General features: G+C 42.4%; 2 protein-coding genes across 2 annotated transcripts in view; both read left to right on the forward strand.

The window, feature by feature from the left end:
• Positions 1-2,732, forward strand: part of LOC109993947 (F-BAR and double SH3 domains protein 2) — a 28,972-nt gene extending 26,240 nt beyond the window's left edge. Inside the window, exon 20 of the mRNA XM_020647118.3 lies at positions 10-2,732. Coding sequence (XP_020502774.2) covers positions 10-93 — 84 coding nt within the window. The 3' untranslated portion in view covers positions 94-2,732. The remainder of the gene's footprint in view (positions 1-9) is intronic.
• A 2,063-nt stretch (positions 2,733-4,795) lies between these two features.
• rsf1b.1 (remodeling and spacing factor 1b, tandem duplicate 1) lies at positions 4,796-21,737 on the forward strand. The gene is made up of 16 exons (XM_020647123.3): positions 4,796-4,963; positions 6,987-7,078; positions 7,737-7,829; positions 8,663-8,868; positions 8,972-9,069; positions 9,223-11,801; positions 12,514-12,795; positions 13,821-13,925; positions 14,024-14,103; positions 15,103-15,157; positions 15,249-15,361; positions 15,713-15,780; positions 16,435-16,648; positions 16,736-16,953; positions 17,114-17,293; positions 17,518-21,737. The coding sequence occupies exons 1-16, from the start codon at positions 4,810-4,812 to the stop codon at positions 18,096-18,098; spliced, it is 5,118 nt and encodes a 1,705-aa protein (XP_020502779.2). The 5' UTR covers positions 4,796-4,809; the 3' UTR covers positions 18,099-21,737.
• The last annotated feature ends 1,058 nt before the right edge of the window (positions 21,738-22,795 follow it).

A 22,795-nucleotide genomic window follows, 5' to 3' on the forward strand; every position in this document is an offset into this window, starting at 1 on the left:
TGTTTGCAGGTCCGTGCTGCTCCTCCGCCCCCTAAGCAGCATCCCCGCGGGCAGGTGAAGCGGAGGGAGGAGGTGGAGATCACGCTGGTTTGAAGGCAGCACCCTGGTGGTGAAGGCGATGAAGAAGAAGGCTCTGTTTGAACCAGCTGGGACTCAGCGACTCTCTGACTCTTAACGGACTCCTAAAGGAAACCTGAGAAACCTTAACCCCCCCCCTCCGAAGACACGTGGAGGCCGGGACACTTGGTGCTCTTTGTCTTTTCACACAGCACCTCACAGGGTCAGTGTGCTGAGGAGGGAGAACGTGCCTTTCTCTTTACTATCCTTTAATTTCCTCTCATGTTCAGTTTTATTCAAACTCCCTTCACCAGCGTTGGTCCGCGGTTTGACCGATGGAAAGGTCTGTTTTCAAGACTTTTATGCAAAGCTACACGTCCTCCGCTCCGTACTGTCCAACTCTTTAAACCTGGACATGAGTCTCACCTACAGACCGTCTGATCTAAGCGTCTGAAAGCATCTGTCCTGGTGCTTGTTCTCCAAATTCATACTGCTCCAATCCTGTTTCCATTCTTTGCTATCGCTCATAATAACTGATATAGTGATAACAGATCAGTGTGATGCATCGTCATCTGTGCAGGCATGACTAATAGAACTGGATGAATCACCCGGGCATTAATTACAAACAATGATGTTAAATTAAAAACAACTTTTAGGGACAGAGTAACGCGCTGCAACTCAATTCTGAGAAGAAGATGGTTTGTTCATCTGTCTGGTAACATCACACTGAGGAGGAGCGATCAGGAAAGAGATGACTGATACGTGGTGACAACATGTAGGATGAAAGTGTCACAGCACATTCAAGGTGTTAACAGGCAGAGATCAGTTACCTTTAGATAAAGCAAAGCTAGCCGATGGCGCCCTGTTTCCAGTCTTTGTGCTAACCCACGTCAGCGGGGCTACGATGAATTCTAAATCAATCATCAAATAAATAAATATATAAATGTATGTATAAACATCCCGGCTTCTCAGAATCCAAAGTGATTTAAATCAGTGTTTTGTTACGGCGCTCCAAATCTCCAATATATTCAGTTTATGTTAAGATTTAATACAAAGAAAAGCAAGAAGTTTCCATGTTTTAAAGGATTCTTTTTGTCATTTAGTCAACGATCAAATGAGTCTGTTAGCTTGTCAATAAGTCTTGCGATTGTTTCAGCTGCTAAAGTAAGCTAACTGGCTGTAGCTTCATATTTAGCACAGGATGGAGAGTGATGTCAATCTGCTCAACAGACTGAAAAAAGGATATCTTTAAGTGAAACAACCTGGCACAGATACACTGATTGGTCAGAGGTGCAGAGTTATAATCATGAAAAGCAGTGAACGCTTTGAAACAAATCCATGTCTACACATCATCACCACATGAACACTAATGATTTTTAAATATTAACCCTGAATCACTCGCTGAGCTGCTCCGGCACCATTATTGGATTTCTTCTATGCAACAACGTCACACTGTGCCGCTCATCACACGTCATGTTGGGAACACGTAGCTTCAACATAAACCAAAAGTCTTCGATCAAAAAAGAAAAAAAAAAAAAAAAAAAAGACTAACTCCAGCAGGAGCGAGGCTGGTCCTCTCCTCCAAACACACGTAACTCCACACAGTTACACTAACAAAGGGAAAAGTGGCAATTTTAGTTGTTATGTCAGTAGGGAGAATCTCCTAGAAAAAAATAAATAAATAATGGATCCTTTACCTTATTGTTGAGTATTTGTTTAAAATCCTTCTTTCTGTGTTAGTTTTCTAAGACGGCTCTAAAGGGAGTAACGCAGTGAACTGTTACTTTCCCTCCTCGTGCGTTGTAAAAACAAAGATCCAGAGAAGATATGAGCGCTGCCAGTAGAAGTCTCTGGTTTGCTGCAGTGGAAGCGGTCGCAGTCGATGACAGTTTTACGACGAAGTCATGTGCAGTTTAAAAACACGCCTTCGTTTGAAAAAAGGAGGAAACCACCCTGAGCTGCTAGCTGTCCAATTTTACGGATAAGAATCTATACTGTCACAGTGAAGCACTTTTTGATGTCTTCTTATTCCTTTTCAGTATTGTGGATGCTGCGTTGTCGGTTTTAAGTTCCTCGTTTGACGTTTTTGTTCACCAGCTATATTGGTATGAAACATTTCCTTTAACCCGCTCTTGTATTATTTAGCCTTAAATAGTCGTCGTAGTGTCTTTGTTTGAGGTCGAGATGTCACAGTTTGTTTATGAAATATAGTTTACAGAGAGCTTGGAGATGGATATCTGTACAAATGACAGCACAGTGTTTTTTTTTTGTTTTTGGTTATTTTACCTTTTTTAGAATTAGGATTTAAAAATACGTATGAAACCTTAGTTCAATTGGATCAGAGGAAAAGAGATATCTGTCGGCCATGTCGCTGTGTTCTCGTTGATCTCCTTGAGATCTGAATGACATCAAACTTATTTTTGAAGTTTGCTTTTACCCTGTTGTATTGAAAAAGAAAAGAAGAAGTGTATTTTTTTTCCCAATAGAGAAGTTGTTGTTAACTTGCTACTGGTCCTGGTTCCACGTCTAGTCTGGATCTGAAATTCAGTGACAAATTGCCCACATTTCAAGCTCTGCTGAAACTGCAGGGCGTCATATTTACACACCAGTGGATGTTAAATTGTATTTATTGTGTACAAATAAATGTGAAATAAAGATAGCTTAAATGAATCAAACCAGAAAGGCTCCTTTGTGTGTGTGTGTGTGTGTGTGTGTGTGTGTGTGTGTGTGTGTGTGTGTGTGTGTGTGTGTGTGTGTGTGTGTGTGTGTGTGTGTGTGTGTGTGTGTGTGTGTGTGTGTGTGATTTCAGAGCACCCTCTAGCTGCCAATAATATTATTGCAAACAGATGTGGTCAATCCCGCATCTCTCCTCGTTGACACGTGGAGTTTTTGTTTTCATAACAACATAACTAATGACCCAATCTGCTGATTTCAGGTCGTGTTCCTTATCTTGGACAACAAATACGCCTCCTGACCAACATTTCACACGGAGTAGATATGTTTTAATTCAACTTAAACGGAACATCAAGAGAAATTAAATAAACCATGCATATCAACTTGCAACATTTTCTTCTGAAGAATGGCAGAAGTTTCAGATCCTGAATGTCACAATTTAAAAAAAAACAGAGTTGGGTGGCTGCTTGAAAAATGAAGCAGAAGTATAAATCATCAGAGTGATCAAATTACAGTAGACAGTTATCCTGATGACAGTGAACGCATCACTCTCAACAGAAAGTTGCAGGCGGCCCAGGTTTGAATCCGACCTGTGGCTCCTTTCCCGCATGTCATTCCTCACTCTCTCTCTCTCTCCCTGATTTCTGACTCTATCCACTGTCCTGTCTCTCCAATAAAGGTAGAAAATGCCCCAAAAATTCTTTAAAAAAACAACATCCTGTCGGTGCTATTCAAATATTTAGTTCCAGGTTTCAAGGTTGTCTTAATTCTCCCTGTGAGAGGGCAATTAGTTTTGCAGTCAGCAGTAAAATAACATACATTCAGCCAGCATCAGCATAATGATGGACAATAAATAAAATGAGTTCCTCAGTCTCGTTGTCCTGCATGCTGTCAGGCTGAATCTGCGGCCTGACGGCAGCAACTTAAATTCCTTGGACAAAGGATGACTAAGATCTGCCAGGATGGACTGAGCCTTCTTCAAACTCTCTGCTCTGTGTGAATAAGAAAGGTCAGACAGGGACGAACATTTACATTTGCCTAACAATTTAATGACAGTCCCCAACAGGAGAAATATTCAGCATTTCATTTGTCAGGGACCATACATGTAGGCATTCTTACATCTAATAACAGTGCAACCTGTAGGACTTATAGCGATGGCTAATTATAGCAGTCCTTGTACCTGGTTAGGCTTTTAGGATTAATACATCATGATACAACAACGCTGAGAAACAGACTTAAAACTGAAGCAGACATAAGATGAGCAAAATAAAACATGTTCATTCTCAACATAAATGATCATATCTTTGGGAATAAATTAGATTATTAAATTACATTTTGTTGTTAGGAAATGTTGTTGGTCTGTGTATTGTCTGAGGTGTAGTAGTTATAACTTTATTTGTATTAAAAACAGAGGTTTACAAACGTGAAGAAGCATATGAAGCATATGACCTCAATAAGTTATCGACCTGTACAATATGTCCATATTCTGTATATCATCTGTAATCTAGTATAGCATGCTCACTGCACCTTAATCTGTATATTATAATCCAAAAAATATACTTATATTTATATTTATAGCATTTATTTATATTTATAGCATCCCATGAATCCAGCCATATATACCCAATAATTCACTTTTTTTTAGTCTACATCTGTAAATTTTGTAATTACTGTACATAGCACAGATTCTTGCACTTTCTGCTTATTGCACTTCTGGTGAGATGTCAAACCTCATTTCGTTACTCTGTACTTGTATATGTGTAATGACAATAAAGTTGAATCTCATCTCATCTCATGAACGAGGCAGAAACTGATGTTGACCTGAGGGTGAGCAAAACATCTGGAGGACAATAAAGCCTCAAAATCATTTAAGTGTTACAATTTTTTTTTTTTTTTTTTATCCATTTAAAAACATGTTCTTTACGTATATTTACAAGATGTCTTACTCAATCCTTCTATTTTCTCGTTGTAAACCTGTTTTGAAAAGAGCTAAATAAATACATTTTATTTTTTTATTGCGACTTTTATTTTGTCGGCACCGGAGCTACTTCCGGCTGCATTGACACTGGTGTGGAAAAGATGGCTGCTTCGGCGGCAACGGCGAGTTCTTCCCCCGGTTTGTGTCCAAATTACGCCGTGATTTGCTCCTTCCTGGAGCGGTACGGAGCGTTGCTGGACTTGCCGGAGCTCACCTTTCCACAGCTGGAGAGATACCTGCGGGACACATCCTCAGGTAGGGCGGGAAACCCCGCAGCTGCTGACGGGGAGGAGGAGAGACTTAATGATAATTGTATCGTTAGCTTGCAGGCTAGCAGCTAGGTGAGCTAGCCGTGTGTTATTGTGTGGTTTTCTAACCTTCTCGTGTTCTTAAATATAACTTAACTGCGACTCAGAGCTGCCTTTCGAGGGGGGGGAAATCATCCGTGCATAATTTAAAGAGCAGCAATGTGCGAAGCCGCCGATTTATTCGAGCTTTTCTCTCACTTTTTAGCTTTTTGAATTGGGCTTAATTTTTTTCTCCAGTCGTTGTAACGTTAGTAGTAACACAACACAGACACGAATATGTTTATATTTCAGTGTCTGCGGGAGTAAAACATGACGATCATTCATGCATAATGTCGTCAGTTTTGATTTTACATCGTTAAAGGTGTCGTTGTGTGCGGCGGGCTCGTAATTCTGCACTTTATTTACAGTTAAAATATTTTGCCATGGAGTGGTTCGCACAGCTTCTGTCAAGCGCGTCGTAATATCGAAGACATCCGGTGCGACCTTTCAAAATAAAGTTCATGTAGCGCGTTAAACATGCTCTTTACGCTGAATTACCCGCGATGATCATTCATAATAACTATTTAGTGTCAAGTATAAGTATTCCCACACATGTCCTCGTATTATACCATCGAAGATAAACTCTTTTTGTATTAGAATAATAACACTGACTCGTTCCACTTCCGCCCGTGGTGCTAATTGTAGCTGACTTGACTTTCTTTTTAATTGAGCTGGGGTGATTTGCGCATGCGCTGCCCCGTCTGAACTCTTCCTGATGGAGTGTTTTTATATTCTCGCCTCACATAGTCATCTTCTGCTCCTACACGGTTTAAAACATCAAAATATTCAACTTTTATTGCTTTTTATTAGTATTAATCGTGTATATCGATCTTCTTCAGTGTCCATCTTGGAGAAATATTCGATTTTAAGCACAGACAGCTATCTAATACAAATAATTCACAGTATTGCTTATTGACAAGTCAGCATAATTCACTTTACAAAGTCTGTTAATCTGAGTTATTATCATGTTATACAACATTCACATGGCTCTTTATTTACCTCCTCTGCTGAGGTTATTGTTTCAAAGCATGCATATTTAAGAGACAGACCTTTATTAACTTTAATTCCTTCTGTTTTTTAAGTATCTTTAATCAAATTTTAAGTATGAAGCCTCTCTGTTATTTCACCTTTCCATTATTGCACTGTTTGTTTTCTTTTCTCTGTATTTTCTCTGTATTATTACAAGCTCAACACTTTCCCTCCATTTTTAAGGACAGCCCTCTGACCTGTAAAAGGACAACAAAGCTTTATATTCAAACACGTGCACACTAAAGTAAACCTGTTTTCATCTGTTTTTTATCGTCCCTTCAACGGTAACCATAAGAGGACATACATCAAACTTCTTATTTTATGCTTTTCCCCGTGATCACGAGGACATCTTCGTTGTTTTCGTAAAAAAAAAGACTCGGCATCATGAGAAAACCAAGCGCTGTTATCACGAGATATTGAGATAAATAAGTCAACAATGTGTTTTATTTACAACCTTACTTGTTATCTCTGGAGAACAGAATCAAATGAAATGTGTGGATGAATGTTTCAGTAATAGTTAATTACAAAAGAAACGATCTAAATATGATCAACACGGCTCCGTTACTTCTTACTGCATGTTTTTATATTTGAGATCGTTTATTTCTCCATCAATAAGAAATGTCCTTTTGTCAACAATCAAGGGGATCATTCAAGGCTGTAAATCTTGTAGTTAGTCTGCTCAAGAGAAGTAAACAATGCAGGCCAAACACTTTGCATGGACGACAAACTGCAGTTAGAAATATTGAAACAGTTCACAGCTTTGGACTTTAAATGGCTTCGTTAGCAGTCACTTCTCCTCGGTCTCATACTGGTTTGTTTTTCTTTGGTCCCCCTGACACAGAGCTAAACTTAGTTTAGTGAGTGATGGTGTGACCACGTCTTATCTTCTGATCTCTCCTCAGTTCCTAAGCTGCTGGCTGAGCTTCACGTCAAGTTGCTGAGGAAGATTGGCAAGTCGGTGTCAGCGGACCGATGGGAGAAATATCTGATAAAGGTGAATTATGAACTCTGGGTATTTTATTCATACGTCGTACGTGTGTAATAAGTAAAAGTAGTCTGTGGACAGTGGATACAGATTATTTGACAAACGCTTTCATGTTTATATTTAAGAAAAACTGCATTTTGATGCAGTCAGATGAAGCTAAAGCTAACTTTCAGCTACTCTAAAATTACTTAATACCAATTTAGTGGAGGAGAAAAAATTGTATTTGAAATGTATTTTGTATTAAGAAGGGACACGTTAAAACTCAGGTGTTCTGTAAAACATGGAGAACATCAGACAAACTGAGTTAAAGCTAATATGCACTCTTTTTCTAGAATTCGTATTGTTCTCACAATATGGCACAATATTATCACACATTTTTCTCATATCCTGCAACCTGGTGTATACCCTTTACCCTCTGGAGTTGCTTTGATAGATTCACCTCTAAAACAAATTGGTGAAGTGATGTTTAAATTTCATCACTTCTTCCATCCTCTGACTTTGTTGTTGTGAGTAAATGTAATTAACAATCAGGTTCAGTTATGATTGTGAGCCACACGGTTAGCAGCTCTCATCGCGGGAAGCGTTTCAGTCGAACTGAACTTTCTTCTCACAAACACCAAAGTGAAGCTTCTCAGATTGAATGTGTGATTTTCTCGTTTCTGTGCAGATATGCCAGGAGTTCAACTCAACCTGGGCATGGGAACTCGAACAAAAAGGATACAAAGACATGACGGAGGAGTGCAAGACGGGAATACTTAAAGTAAGAACATGTTTGTTTTTATAATCAGGGCTGGTTTTTCTCTCTCATTTAACCAGATAATTTATTGCTCATATTGAAGATTTCATAAACCCTCTTCAGACTGCCGTTTTCAAACCGCGATATTTACGCCCCTGTGACGTTTGGCCTTCGGTCTGAATGTCACAGAGGCGTAATAGAGGGATGAAGTGATCCCCTCTGTACCGTCTTCAGAGGTAGTAACAGAGGCGTTAGAGAGGAGGGGGCGTGCAGCGCTGTGTGTGTGTGTGCATGTCCTACTGTGAGTGTATGTGGAGCTCCCGCTGTGCTTCCTCAACGCTGAAACGCAATTCACAAACTGGGACACCGATATTACGCAGTCACAGATTCAATATGAATGTAGAAAGAGGTGATGAGGGTATATCTTAAAAGCAGACTGAAAGGGCCACAGATATTGTTTTTACAGCAAACTGTACCGAACTGTTCTGAATCAAACCGGACCACTTGGTGGAAACGGAGCTTCATTGATCCAGGTTCAGACTAGATATTGACATGTTCTCTGGGACACATTGACCTGTCCTCTCATTCAAAGTTCCACCCTTAAGTAACTACATAATGATTCCTCTTCTCTTTGTCATATTTACTGTTGATGAATACTAAATGTGGCATGTAGCTGATATCAGTAGCCAAGGTTTTTTATTGGGCAGATGAAGTCACCTGTTGAACAAACTCTGACTTGTTTTCATTGTCAAACATGAGAGAGAAAAGGAAGGAAACATTGGTGTCAGAATTGAAACTGTCCAATCAGTGCGTCTCTTAATGTAACTCATCCCCGTGCCCGTCTTCTTTTCTTCCAGTATTTGTGCGAGTGTCAGTTCGATGACAACGTGAAATTCAAAACCGCCATCAATGAGGAGGACCCGGACAAGATGCGCCTGCAGCCGATCGGCCGGGACAAAGACGGTCAGATGTATTGGTATCAGCTCGACCAAGACGACAACGTGCGAGTTTACGTGGAGGAACAGGACGACTTGGACGGGTCGTCGTGGAAGTGCATCGTCAGGTACGTCCGAAAAATGTGATCGGGGGCTTTGGAAATCAAATCAAAAAGTGTGTTCTGTGTTGTTTAGTTTTTATCATGATCGTTCTCCGTCTCCTCCCTGCAGAGATAGAAACGACCTGGCGGAGGTTCTGGCTCTCCTGAAGACACAAATCGACCCCGAGCTCCTCAAGAGAGACCTGGAGAACAAACCTGAAGGTGAAGGTAAGACCGTTAAAAAGTGTTTACAGACTGTTGTTCTGGACGTAAAGGAGAACACCCAAATTAGCATTTTCTCTCACCGATGTGCTTCGTTTGAATCTTTTTTGTACAGTTTTCTTCATCTGCTCTCATTGGATGTTTTCTTTGTGTTTGCAGGTGAAGTTAAAAAGATCGAGGACACGTCAGACGAAGACAACAAAGACTCCAAAGAGGCCGTCTGTCCAAAGACGGAGAATAACGAGAAAGACGATTTGAAGCCGGAAGCGTCCGAGGCGATATCCTCTCTGAACGGCGTCATCGAAGGCAAACCTGAAGCAGAACTTCACTCAGAAAAGCCCTCTGCGGATCACAGCGTCAGTACAAAAGCCCAGAACATCAAAGAAGAGCCGATGGAGGTGGAAACTAAAACACAAACCATAGCGACGAGTGAACAAACGTCTGAGGCGCCGGGTTTGACGGTAAAGCCGGAGAAGGCAGAGGAGGCCAAGAAGAGCAGCGCGGAGGAGATCCAACAGGCTCTGAAGAACGACCAGCAGGCCAAAATCCCTCTGAAGAAAAGAGGGATGAAGTTTACTGAGGACTTTGATAAAAATAGTGGCATCAAAGTGCAAAATCCTCCCGTAACGCCCGTCAAGGAAGCTCTGAAAGCCGACTCGACTCCTGAGCAGACAAAGAAAGCTCAGAGTGTCAACGATCATGTTAACGGCGAGGTTCAGCCCACGCAAGAGAAGGAGCTCAAGAGTAATTCCTGCGAGTTGCTAAACGAAGCGGCCGTTGACAAAGAGGAAGCAGCTGCAGGTAAAACTGTAGAAGCCAGAGAAAAAAAAGAGTCGGACAAGGACGATGTGAAAGATAAAAAGGAGGAAGCCAGCAGTGCAGAAAAGGGCGAAGAGAAAGCTGCAGCTCTCACAGAAGACGTAGACAAGAAAAGTCAAGATGTGAACGTCACAAATGAAAGCTCTGCATCAAAAGAAAAGAAGGAGGAAGCACAGGAGTCTCCCCCGACGCCGACAGAGCCGCCGGCTTCACAAAAAGACGAGAATAACGCGCTCGAGAAGTCGTCTAATCATGAAGAAGTAAAAGAATCCCGACCAGCGGATAAGAAAGAGTCTTGTACGGGAGACGAGACGACATTAAAGGAAGCGGATAAATCATTAACGACGGAGGAGTCAAAGGAAGTTAAATCAAAGGATTCTGAGGAGAAACCATCGTGTGAAGACATGGACACATCAGAGACGAGTCAGGCTGAAGACACCAAGACTTCAGAGACAGAAACAGCCGAGAAGCAAACAGAAACAAACGGTGCTAAAGAAACGACGAGGTCTGAGACTGACGCAGAGAAAACGGACACAGTGATCAAAACGTCAGAGACGCAGAGTACAGAAAAAGATCCCGCAAAGACATCTGTCGAGTCTGAGAAAGCAGAATCACCGCCGCCTGTCGTCGAAAAGACAGAGAAGCTAAAAGACGACTCTAATCAAGAGACACGAGAGGTCACAGCGAGTTCTGCAGACAAAGCAATAATCAGCGAGAAAGCAGAAGAGAGTGTGAAGTCTTCTGTTGTTCAAGAGAAGGACCAATCAGAATCATGTAAACCTGTCGAGGAGAAAGAGAACATCAAAGACGCAGAGACGACTCCAGAAAAAGACGACGCGACCTCTGACACCAAGACAGAAAAGCCAGAGGAGAAGGAAAAGCCCGAAGATGTAAAGAAATCTGTCAACTGCGATGACCGCACGATGCACGACGCCGGCGAGATGAGAGACTCCACGCCTGTAGAAGAAGAGGCAACGGCCGGGAAACCCGATGTGACAGAGACACAAGAGGGTGAAAAAACCGAGATGAACTCAGTTGCACAGAAGGCAACAGATGAAGCGTCTGAAGGGAGAGAAGATAAGCCGTCAAAGCGTGCTGAGAAGTCGAAGGCGGCAGAAGTGGATGATAGCAAATCTGACAGGCCAGACTCAGAGCGGGAGAAAGTGTCAGAGGAGCAGCCCAAAGAAGTCGATCCATCGTCAGAAATCAAAAGGGATGCAGAGAAGGGAAAAGAAAAGGGCACCAAAAAGGAGAAAGTTAACAGTGATATCGAAAAACCTCCATGTGAAGACAAAGAAAGCAAAGAGGATTCTACAACTGAGAAAATGTCCAAAAACGACGAGACAAAGGAGGAGAAAACCGCTCAAAAGGAAAGGGAAAGCTCGCCCAGGAGAGATGACTCCGAGCGCCAGAACGGAAGCAAAGAATCAGAAGAGAAATCCTCGGCTGAAACGGGGAAAGAGAGCAAAGAAGCGGACTCTGAAAAGCCCACGGACGAGGAGAGTAAAAGTAAAAGTGAAGAAGAGGAGTCCGCGACAAAGAAGGAGGTAGCAAACGGCGAGGAAGCTGCCGCAGAAGTTCAGGTGAAGACTCCCCACAGAAGGAGGAGAAGGGGGCCCACCCATCGCAGGAAAGCCGAGCTCCAGAGAGAGGAGAGGGAGAGGCAGGGCGACTCCGAGTCCGATACAAACACGGGGATGTCTCTCCGGAGATCGCCGAGGATCTCCAGGCCGACTCCGAAAGCTGTGGAGATCAACGACAGGAAGCTGGAGAAGTCCCAGGTCGATGACAAAGATGAAAAGAAAGATAAAGCAGAAGGGGAGGTGGAGGAGGAGGAGGAGGAAGAGGAGGAGGTGAAAACTGTTCAGAAGAAACCAAGGGAGAAAAAGACGGATCAGGAGGGTCAGCCCAAACCGAAGGTAAGACCGCTCGAGAGGTCGCTTTAGTGAAAGACGAGGACTGTGTCAGCAAATATACGATACTACAGGAGACCGTCCTGGTTGATAAATGAGTTTACCTTTCAGGTCAATAAGTCAAGCTGAGAGTGGGGATAAGAGCGCCCTCTGCTGGTGTCAGAGGAATGTTTCTAACCCTTTCCTTTACAAACATTAAACCTCAAGAAAACTATTTTTACTCGTAAAAGTTCTTCATTGAAAATGTGACTTTTGTAAAATCGAAGAGAGAGAGAGAGCAAGAGAAGAGAGGGAGAGAGGGGAGAGAGAGAGAGCTGGAGAGTGGAATGACGTGCAGGAAAAGAGCCACAGGTCGGACTCGAACCTGAGGCGTCCCCTTGGAGGACTACAGCCTCCCTACATGGGGCGTGTGCACTAACCACATGTTACATTTTCAGTATAATCAATTATACATTTATATAAACTGTGGCTGTTTCATAATTTTCACTCGTTCTCTACTCTCTACCTCTGGAGTGAAGACTCTGGCTGTTTAAATCTCTCAAACATTATTAACCAGCAACCAGCGTCTGGTAGACGATGCAGATTTCTCTGTAACGGTTGAGACTTCCTTTTCCGCGTTATGTCTGCATTGTTGTTGTTGTTGTTTTTTTAAAGCTCGAGATGACGGCCTCTGATGTCATGGTTCCCGATGAGTCAACCTCTTCTGCTTCTGTTTCAGGGGAGAAAGAGACGGAGGGTCCGGTGGTCAAACACACGAGCGCGTCGTAAAAAGAAAGGCTCCGAGGACGAGGAGAACGCCAGCGAGGGCTCGTCCAGCGAAGAGGAGGACAGCGAGGACTTGGACGACAGCGACGAGGACTACAAGGTGGAGAGAGGCAGGAAGAGGCGGAACCGCAACCGAGAGAGACGAAGCTCCGACTCGTCGACATCCTCAGACGACGACCTACCTCCGAACGACGACCCCTGCAAACATTGTGGTCTTCCAAATCACCCGGAGCTGGTGGGTACTCGCAGGATCTCTCCGTGCAGCTACTTATTGAAACAAGTTATGTGTCACACTTAAAAAATGGAAAAATGATCACATGTCCCAAAGTTATCAAATCAACAGAAAGCCAAAAACAATTCTCCTGTGATCATATTTCATCCCTTAACATCTGTAAGTCCCTGAATGAAAGGCCGAAGGCTCCTCCTGGTGGACTAATTCAGAAAAGACAAATGAGTCACATTGATAATATCCATTCAGTGAAGTGACAAAGAGCCTCTGGAGGGAGTCTAATGTGACTTTGTTTTAGTTCTGGACAAATAAGACCAAGATGAACTTGTAAATCTTCAAGCTGAAGTGTCCCCCGTGGTGTGTGTGTGTGTGTGGGTGGTTCAGACAGAAAATACTCATCTGTTGTTGGGGACGAGTTGTTGGAAGATGAAATATGATCACAGGAGAATAGTTCAAAGAGTCTAAAGGATTATCGGGCTCCAAAACTCCAAACAGCTGTTTCTAGTCCTGTGAGACGGGGGGTCTGATCCTGTGAGAGTCCCTGAAAGTCATCAGCGCACCAAGTACCCCCACGGGGGATCAATAAAGTTTATCTTTACCTTTACCCTCACTGAGAGTGAATCCAGCTTTGACACAGTTTTCTTTATAATCATTATTCTCAGAATCAATTCTTCTGGAATAACTCTCAGAGTGGATCTTATGCAGCGTTACTTTTCCCTGGGTAATGCTGTAGTACTCAAAAACGTAATCGGCCTCGGTCTCAGACTGGGCGGAATCCAAGTAATTTTTAAATGACCTGTCAAGACCCCCACTGATAGGCTTCTTTCTCTCAAGGGAAAATGTCCCTTTCTAAAACAGCAAATAAATGAAGTTGTAGTTGGGTTGCCCCCCCAACTGGTTTGTTGGTTTGTTAGGCATAATAAAAACCTGCACATATTGGTGAAGTTAGACCAAAGTGTGACATATTGAATTAAAAGACGATGTTAAGATGAACTGAGTTAACATCTATCAACATGACTCTTTTTTTCCAGATCTTACTGTGTGATTCCTGTGATAACGGCTACCACACGGCCTGTCTGAGACCTCCGCTCATGATCATCCCAGACGGAGAGTGGTTCTGTCCCCCCTGCCAGCATGTACGTACCAGCCAGAGCATCACAAATATAAAAGATGAAATCATTGAATGTGAGTTAATGATTACATGTGTTGTTTACCCCCCCCCCCCCCCCCGCAGAAGCTGCTCTGTGACAAATTAGAAGAGCAGCTCACGAACCTCGACGCGTCCTTGAAAAAGAAGGAACGGGCGGAGAGGAGGTGAGACAAGTCGTGCTCCAGTTATTATTTTTTTTTAGGGATTGCTACAGAAGTCCTGTTTCCTTAAAACGTATGATTACATGAGTTTTAAATTGGATAATGAGGTTTTTTGTCGTAAGAGTAGTGTACTTTTGCAGTAGTGACAATTTACTGAGTTAGAGTCTGTCTCCACTTTTTTCTGGACGCCAGCGTCTTTTTAAAATGTTTTCAGTGAGTAGAGAGCGTTTGCTGCAGCAGGTGTCCACCCAGAGAAAAGAAGCGCAGCACCCAGCTTCGCTCAGAGCGCCTTTAACTGAAAATCTTCTAACTTTTCAGAAAGGCGCTTTTGACATCACTGTCGCTCTTTTCATAATTTAAGATATTCCCTGTAGCTTTGTCTCCTACGGATGGTGTACCCACATCGTCCTCGCTCAGTGACCAGACAAAGCAGGAGGACAAACATCCTCCGTTCGATGCTCATAATGAAGGAAAAACGATGTCAAATCTGAAACATGCAGTAAAAAGCAACAGAGCAGTGTCGGTCATACTGCGGCTGTTGTCATAGAAACAAGCCGGCCATTCAATTGCTTTGATTTTTAACGCTTCATCCAAGCGCTTATGAGAGCACAGCCAGCGCTCTGGACAAACCGCTGGGTGGACACGGGGCCTAAGGCGACTCTTTTTGTTTCTAATCTAACACCCTCCACTTCTTATTCTCAGATTTCAGCCACGTTTCAATAAAAAACACTTTGCATATAGTCAAGAACAGTTGTGTGACCTCGATGACAGACCAACAACACGGGTCACATGCAGAGAAATGTCCCGTTGGGCTGTTTGATAGGATCTTCTCTCTTATGCCAACAAAACAGCGTAACAGCTGACGGGCATCACAAACGTAGTATTTCAGTAATCACCCAGCACAATCTCAGCTACAGATGTGGAAATGAATGTTGTCGTTCATTTTCAGAGGTCATGTCACCTTGTGGTTCCTTTCTTAACGTGTTCTGTGATCTCTTCCAGGAAAGAGCGGCTCATTTACGTCGGAATCAGTCTTGAAAACATCATCACGCCCTCGGTGAGTATGAAGTGTGATCGCATTTTTCTTTTCTGATTTAAAAACTCTCGCGTTGGTGTTCATAATCTAAACTCTCTCCTTCGTCTCGCAGACGGAGGTCGAGGAGGAAAAGCCGGAGATCATAATAAAAGAAAAGAAAGAGTCGAAGAAAAGTAAGAGCTGGGGTCGAAGGTCAACGAGGGCGAAGAAATCCATCAGCTACAGGTCTGTTCACACAAGTACATTTTCTTATTTTGAGGAGTTCATTTTGGACACTTGTTTATTTGATTTCACGTTTTTTGGTTCAATCAATCTTTATTTGTAAAGCGCCAAGTCCTAACAAATGTCATCTCAAGACGCTTTAAAAAAGAACATATTGGATAATATGCAGGAAGGATTTCTACTTGTATTTTGGCGTTCCTGTTGTCCACACTTCGTGCGGTTGAGGTGGAGGTCGGAGCAGGCCGTGCATGAAGGAGGACGGCGGTGGTTGAATCGTTACATCACAGCGTGTAACACCAACGTGGAGAGAACACTACTCATAAAGTTTTCACTTTTTCTGTGTCCATGTTACAGATTCGATGAATTTGATGAGGCGATCGAGGAGGCGATTGAGGAAGACATCAAAGAAGCAGAGGGCGGAGGTAGGAGGACGTGTTTGAAAAAATCTATTTTACACATGAAAAAACTTAAAATTGTGTTTTCTTGCAAAGAATGAATGACGAGCAGACGAGCCCGCTCTTAAGACGTTACAAAAACAAGAGAAACTCGACCGTTGTAAAAGTTTATTACAAGAGAAACTAAAATAATAATCAATCAATCAATCAAACTTTATATATATAGCACCTTTCAGACAAATTAAATTGCAGTTCAAAGTGCTTTAGAAAAGTTATTGACGAAAAAGTAGTTCATAAAATCATTGAGAGACTAATTTTAAAAAAATATATAAAAATGAAAAAAATAAAATACAACACATTAAAGCAATAAGATATTAAAATTAATACATAGGAGAAAAATATTTAAAATTGTAGTAGGATAAAAACAAAAAGAGTTTAACAAATTACATTTTGCAACCCAGGCCTTGTTTTCCCCGTGTGGTGCTACAGGTGACATGTTTACCTCTGGACAGAGCCAGCCTAGCTCTTTGCCTCCAGTCTTTATGCCAAGCTAATCGACTACCTCAGACTCCATTTTAATACAACTTTAACTCATTTCCTAAAGCACCACATATAGCTGGACTTTTCCCAGCTCTTAAAGGAACAGTAACGATGCGGGTTGTTTTTGTTTTTTCCTCACAGGAGCTGGTCGGGGTAAAGACATGGCCAACATCACAGGTCACAGAGGGAAAGACATATCCACCATCCTCCAAGCCGAGGAGGGCAAAGAGAACGGCCGTCCGCCCCGAAGCAACGCCGGCCAGCGCAGGAAAAAACGCAGACGACTCAACGACCTGGACAGCGACAGCACCGTGGACGAGGAGGAGAGCGAGGAGGAGTTTTGCCTCAGTGAGAGGTGAGACAGCAAAACAGAGAGGCAAACTTTCAACTAGACTGTTAACTACATAAATCCATTCACATCTCTTCCTTCTCTCGTTCGCAGCTCGGAAGAAGAGTTTGTGGTGTCTGAAAACGACTCGGAGGCGGAGTCAGAGGCGGAGTCTAACAACAGCGAGGTCGGCGGCGGTAAGCGTCGCTCTTCTTCTTCGCGGAGGAGGAAGGTGCCTAAACGACGACGGAGCTCGAGAAAGAGGCGGAGACCCAGAGGGTACTCGGATGATGAAGAAGAGGAGACTGATGAAGAAGATGAAGATGAAATAGGTATGAAGGTTTAAAGTCCTGTCTTCACTTTCTCTCCTCTGCTCTGATTGGTTAAGATCACATGAAGATGCTGATGCTGCAGATTAGGAGACTCAGGTTGTCCTTTTGGTCGAATCTCTTTCTCATCTTTATTGCCTTTTCTGTGTTTCTTCTATTTCAGTGACCGAGGGCTCGAGTGAGTTCAGCGACAGCGACCTGGACATGAGTCGACGGCGGTCTCGGCGGAGTCACAAGAAGCAGGTGAACTACCACGAGACGTCCGAATCCGACGGCTCTCAGGCGGAAACCAACAAAGCCAAAGTGAAACTCAGACGTCCGCATGACAGCTCCGAGAGCGAAGGTCAGTCAGGAGCACTCGACTTAAGAACTGGACATAAAATGTACAACTTAAAACATATTCATTTATTCTTGTTGTTAGATTATCTCAAATAAATGGTTGTTGTTGCTTTTGGATTTCAATGGATTAATGAATGTTGATGTATTTCGATCCTTTAATTATAGAGGGCTGTGTGTTTTTTGATGACAGTAATGACAGCTAAAGGTCTTTTTTTTTTCTTCCTGCAGCGAGTTTCTCCAGAGACTCGGAGGAGGAGTCCAAGGAGCGGAGGGTGAAGAGGAGAGCCGACTCGTCAGAGGAAGATTCCCGGCAGCGACACCGGCGTCTGGCACTGAAACGCAGGAGAGCCTCTGAAGACGACGACTCAGACGACGACTCTGATGAGTCATCGGAGGAGGACCGTCCTGTCCGTAAACGGGTGAACCGCATCGACTCGGACGATGACGAGGAGGAGGAAGAGAAGGAGAAAGAGGAGAAGGAGGGCAAGGAGGAGGAGGAGAAACCTAAGGAGAAGAAGGCAGCTGAACAAACAGACGAGGAGTCAAAGGGAACGATCCCAGCGGACTGCAATCCCACTAACGGACAGAACCCCATCAAGCCTGCTGCTGCCGCCGCCGCCACTCCAGGCCTCGTTCCCAATGTGGAAACACCCAAAAACACGAGTGCCACACCAGCTGCTGCTGCTGCCGCCGCACCCAACGGTCTGGTCGGCCAGGAGTCGGGGGCGGCGGCGCAGGAGGAGGACGAAGACGACCTGTTAGGAGTCACAGACCTAGTGGACTACGTCTGCAATAACGAAGATATGTAGAAACAAAAAACGCTGAACTCTTTCATTTTTTTGTGGTATTGTATTTTTATATTGCTTAACTTTATTATTCCCTCCCCCCACACACCAACACTTCCTGGTCGACCTCTGACCCGGATGCTTCTGTCACCTGTCCAAAGCTGTCCCTGTGGGATTGTTCTGTGAATAGGGGGTTCTGTAACAATACCTTTACCTGCAAAGCAACCACAGCATCCAGCTCCACTGCCAAACCTCTGAAAATGTGTCATTCATGTCTTATCTCATATCATCCTTTCTTTTTTTTTTATATACATCTGAGAGATTTTACAGATTTCCGCTCCGGGACTCGTCTTTGTGGATGTGTGATTGGCACTGAAATGGTTCATTGTGTGGGAAGACGTTTAAGGATACAAGACTTCTACCGTTTTAGGAGCAAAAAATAAGTCATTCCATTCTTAATTTGACGTTCTTGACTTGTGTTCAAATGGATTCCGGTTTTACATTTTAGACCGTCAAGCAATAATTTGACATTTTGGGAAAAGAGGTCATTGAAAAGCTTTCAAGCGGAGAGTTCTGATGAGGAGACTGATACTACTCTCTAATGCTCACAGTGAATGAAATTACAGCCAGTTAGCTTAGCTTAGCTTATATAATCAGCTACTCGGAGTGGAGCCTCTTGTACGAGCAGCAGAACCCGACTGCTTGTTGTGAATCTTCCTCTAACTCTTACTGATATTACTTTTTGTGCTAACAGCAGCTTATGATCATACTGAAGCACAGTGTGCCCCATGGCAATCAATCGTGTTGTTTTCTCTTTGAAAAATGTTTTTAAAACAGTTTAGCACGTTTGACAAACTACAAGTTAAGGTTGTCAAAATTGTATCTTTTAATGCCGCTTGTTTTTAAAATGATGCAATCCCCGTTATTTTCATGACCTCAAGAGGTCAGATCTTCAGTCGTAATTTTAGTCCAAAATTGCAGCGAGAGAAAAAGTCAGCACTGTCTAGTGTTGGGGTGCTCAAAGACCCGTCTCAAGACCATTTTTTTAAAAGTCTCAGTCTTGTCTCGGACTGGGTGGACTCCAGATTTTAAATCAAGACCACCACTGACAGGCTATTTTTCCACGTCATCAATGTGAATAGAAGGAAACACCTCTTTCTATAAGAACGAATAACTTCAATTCATTTGAAGTTTGATTTTTATCCCCCGGTTACGGCCACAACCTTCTCTGTGTTACGGTCTAAGTGAGTGACTCGCCCGCTGCACACAAGACGATGATTTTTCAGTGATATTTATGGTCTTGTCCTGCCTTGGCCTTGGTCTTGACTCAGACTCGATCCCTAAATGTCTCTGTCCCAGATCACTCTGGTCTTGAGTATGTCTTGGTCTTGTTCAATGTGGTCTTCACTAAAACGTTAGCACTGTCTTCATTTCACAAATACTTTATCAACATGTTAGTGAAATTAAGACGTTAAGGTACAGGAGTTAGCTTTCACTTTCTCACTATATAAACAAGAAGTTAACCAGTTTTAAGTGCCTAGGACTTCTACGTTTTATTGTTTTATGCCATGGTATCGAAACGGGTATCAATGGTGTCTGATTTTAACTTTTAAGTTTTAAATTCTGGTACTTTTACAACTCTAATATAAACAGTAAATAACCGAGCTTTAGAGGTAATGCTCGGTGCATTTTGTTCCCGCTCCCTCCTGTTTAAAATATTAGTTGCTAAGCTAACTAGCTTCAACACACAGATGTACATACTGTCTTGAGCGTTGCATCAATCTTCCCTCACAACTCGGCAGCAGAAAGGAAACATTTCCCCAGATGCCAACAGTTTGCCCTGATCACTTCTGACTGTTTTAGACTATTTATTCACGTCGAATAACCTTCTAGACTGATGACTAGTCGACCAGCATCCATCTGTCGGCCTTCCTCTTGAGCTTGTTTTGTTGAACAGTAGTGTAGTTTTTTTTTTTTTGTATATTGTACACATATATAATTATTTTGACTCTGTGCGCTGCCATCAGTACCTGTGGTGAACTCACGGTTGTTTGAGTACTACGTCCGTTTCTTTTTTAAAAATCAGAAGTAAAAGCTCGTCCCTCCTGATAATGAGATCTAGTCTAGTTTCCTGTTTTTACATTTACGTTACCGTTCTGTGATTATTATTTTTTTTTAATAATAATGTATTTTTTGTATATCGAAACTTTTATTTGTGGTCGTCTCTTTGAGTGAAATGTAAAAGTGTCTTATTTCTTTGTACATTGTTCTTCATAGAAGGTTCAAAAACCTGCAGACCCTCAGCTTTTTACAAACTAAAACAACACTAAGCTTCAAAACACCCCTCTCCCTTTATTTTACACTTCTTGTTCTGCCCTCCCTCAATCTTCCAACATACAAAAAACACATCTATATATTTACATCCTCTTTAGTTCATCACCTTGAGGTTTGAGTTGCAAACGTTCAGGAACCTCAAGATCCAAGAAAATAAATGGTTTAGTGGAATTATTTGTTTTGAAGGGATAGTCAGGATGCAGTTTTTGGATGGGGGGAAATGGACAGAACAAAAACAAACCAATGACTTCACTGACCTCTGCTGGAACCAGTCTGTGTGTATATCTGTAGTTTTTTGCTGTAATATATTTAGAGGCATTTTTGTAATCATGGAAAAATATATTGGGCAATTCTTTGGGATTGCATGAGTTTCTTATAGTTTTTTTTTTTTTTTTAAGGGAAGGGAAGAAGTATTGGCACAAGAGTTTTTGTAACACTTCGGCATGTTTAAAGGACCTTCTTGTCTTGTTGCATCAGCGCTGAAAGACTTGTGAAGTAGCTGAATATCTCGTCATTTGCAGTGAAGCTGCATAGGTAAGCATGCGCTGACCTACTAAAGGGATGTTACAGAAGCCTGGAGGGAGGAGGAGGAGGGGGGACGGGGGGAGAGAAAGGATTATCACAGAAAAAAAAAAATCTAGGACAGCTGATCTGATTTAAGAGAGTAAACAAGGCCTGTGTTTGTAAAATATTTTGTAAATGAGTCTCCGCATGGTCTTCACAGAGGATAAACCACTCTATTTATCATACTGTTTTGATACTGGCCTCAGCCGACAACATGACTTCCAAGACAAAAACCTATACGTGCTGCTTGCAGTGCACACAACGTAGGCTTCTATACACACATTAGCTGTTTAGATTAGTAGGACAGAATATAGCAAAACCCAATTCTACGGACGTAATAGAAGTGTGTGTTCTGGTGGGCTGAGTCGGAAGAACAGGAATGTGGATGTCTTATGTGCTGTACGTAAACCTGTTTTTTAAAATTCTCCACAGAGATAAAGGAGAATGTGTTGATATCTATCGGTTATGAAATAACCTGTAGCAGGATCCGCATAGAAGAGAGGAGTGATTTTTAAGAGGCTGCGACGGATGGTATTAAGGGAGGAAAGTTGGTGCCAATGACTGAAGTGTTAACAGAGTTTCCTATTTACCTCATGATGAATCTGGGAGGAAAGACACATCCTGTCCGCTGTGTATAGATGCTATAGTAGACTGGTTGTTGGTGTTTTGTCTGCTCCTTACTTTTTTTTTTTTGTTAACTTTACTGTTATTTCTTATGAATCCGATCTTGTACATTTGTCATAATAAAAATGGTTTTAAGCCTTATGTCATCTTCTCTTTTCTGACTTCTGAAATCTTAGTAAGTGCCAATACAGCAATCTCTGATGAAATGTATTTTATTACACTTAATGCAAGCCACATAATCCAGATGAACATCTTATTTCAAGACATTATTACAGGTGAAATATATATATATATATAAATAAAAGCCTGAAATCATTTGTAGTAAGTTTTTTAAAAGCTGCCAATGCTGCAAACAAAAGTTCACCTGTTTAGTTTCTGAAGCTAATTAGTGAAGCTCCAAAGACTTCTACTGTGACTTCAGATTATGTGAAACAGTGAGAGAGTATTTGAGGGTCCTGGTGATAGAGCTGGAATCTGAGGAGAGCAATTTTAGGACAGGAGGAGTGACCTGAAACACAAACCTGTTGTTGTGAACTTCAGCTATGCGTGCATTTTTAACTCGTCCTAAATGTCAAAACAGACACAAACTGAGAGAAACTTGAGCTGATGCAACAACCAAAGTGGAAGGATTTTGGGTACAATGATTAAATGTTTAAAGATAGATGAACACATGACTTCATCAGAGCTGTTTGTATTTCAGGCAGTGAACGCAGCAGTAATCTCATCGGTGGTCTGCTGATCTTGGATTGACCCGCAAAGAGGCCGACAGCTAACCCCTCTAAACACATCTATGTTGCCTGGCATCAGATGATCAAGCAGCAAGAGAGTAAAGAAATTATCACATAAAATGACATTAAAATGTAGCTCCACAGATCCCTCTGGCTGCCTGTTGAGGTCATTGGTGGATATCTTAATGCAGCATGTTGCAGCTTCCTGTGAAGTCCACATCAACACCTCTTCATGTATTCCTACAGATTTACCATGCAGTCAATCTATGTTTATCATATATTGTTAATGTGTTGAATGTTATCTATGCTGCAGCGTGACTAGGTTCAGCTCTTGTGTGGCATTTGGCTGACTCAGGCAGCATGAGCAGGTGGGGTGAGGCGAGGGCAAAGGGTCACGTTGTGTAACAGATACCATGCAGGCCAAAGTATCCTGAACTCAAGATTGAATAGGATTTGTTTTATTCTTTTTGG

Source organism: Labrus bergylta, chromosome 14 (assembly GCF_963930695.1).
Source record: "Labrus bergylta chromosome 14, fLabBer1.1, whole genome shotgun sequence".
Classification (NCBI taxonomy): Eukaryota; Metazoa; Chordata; class Actinopteri; order Labriformes; family Labridae; genus Labrus; species Labrus bergylta.

What these genes read in the sequence shown, in the direction of transcription:
- rsf1b.1 (XM_020647123.3), top strand. Translation starts at nt 4,810, where the DNA reads ATGGCTGCTTCGGCGGCAACGGCGAGTTCTTCCCCCGGTTTGTGTCCA. An exon ending in AAGAAATCCATCAGCTACAG is followed by an intron (nt 15,362 to 15,712) that starts GTCTGTTCACAC and finishes TCCATGTTACAG; the next exon opens with ATTCGATGAATTTGATGAGG. An exon ending in CAAAGAAGCAGAGGGCGGAG is followed by an intron (nt 15,781 to 16,434) that starts GTAGGAGGACGT and finishes TTTTCCTCACAG; the next exon opens with GAGCTGGTCGGGGTAAAGAC.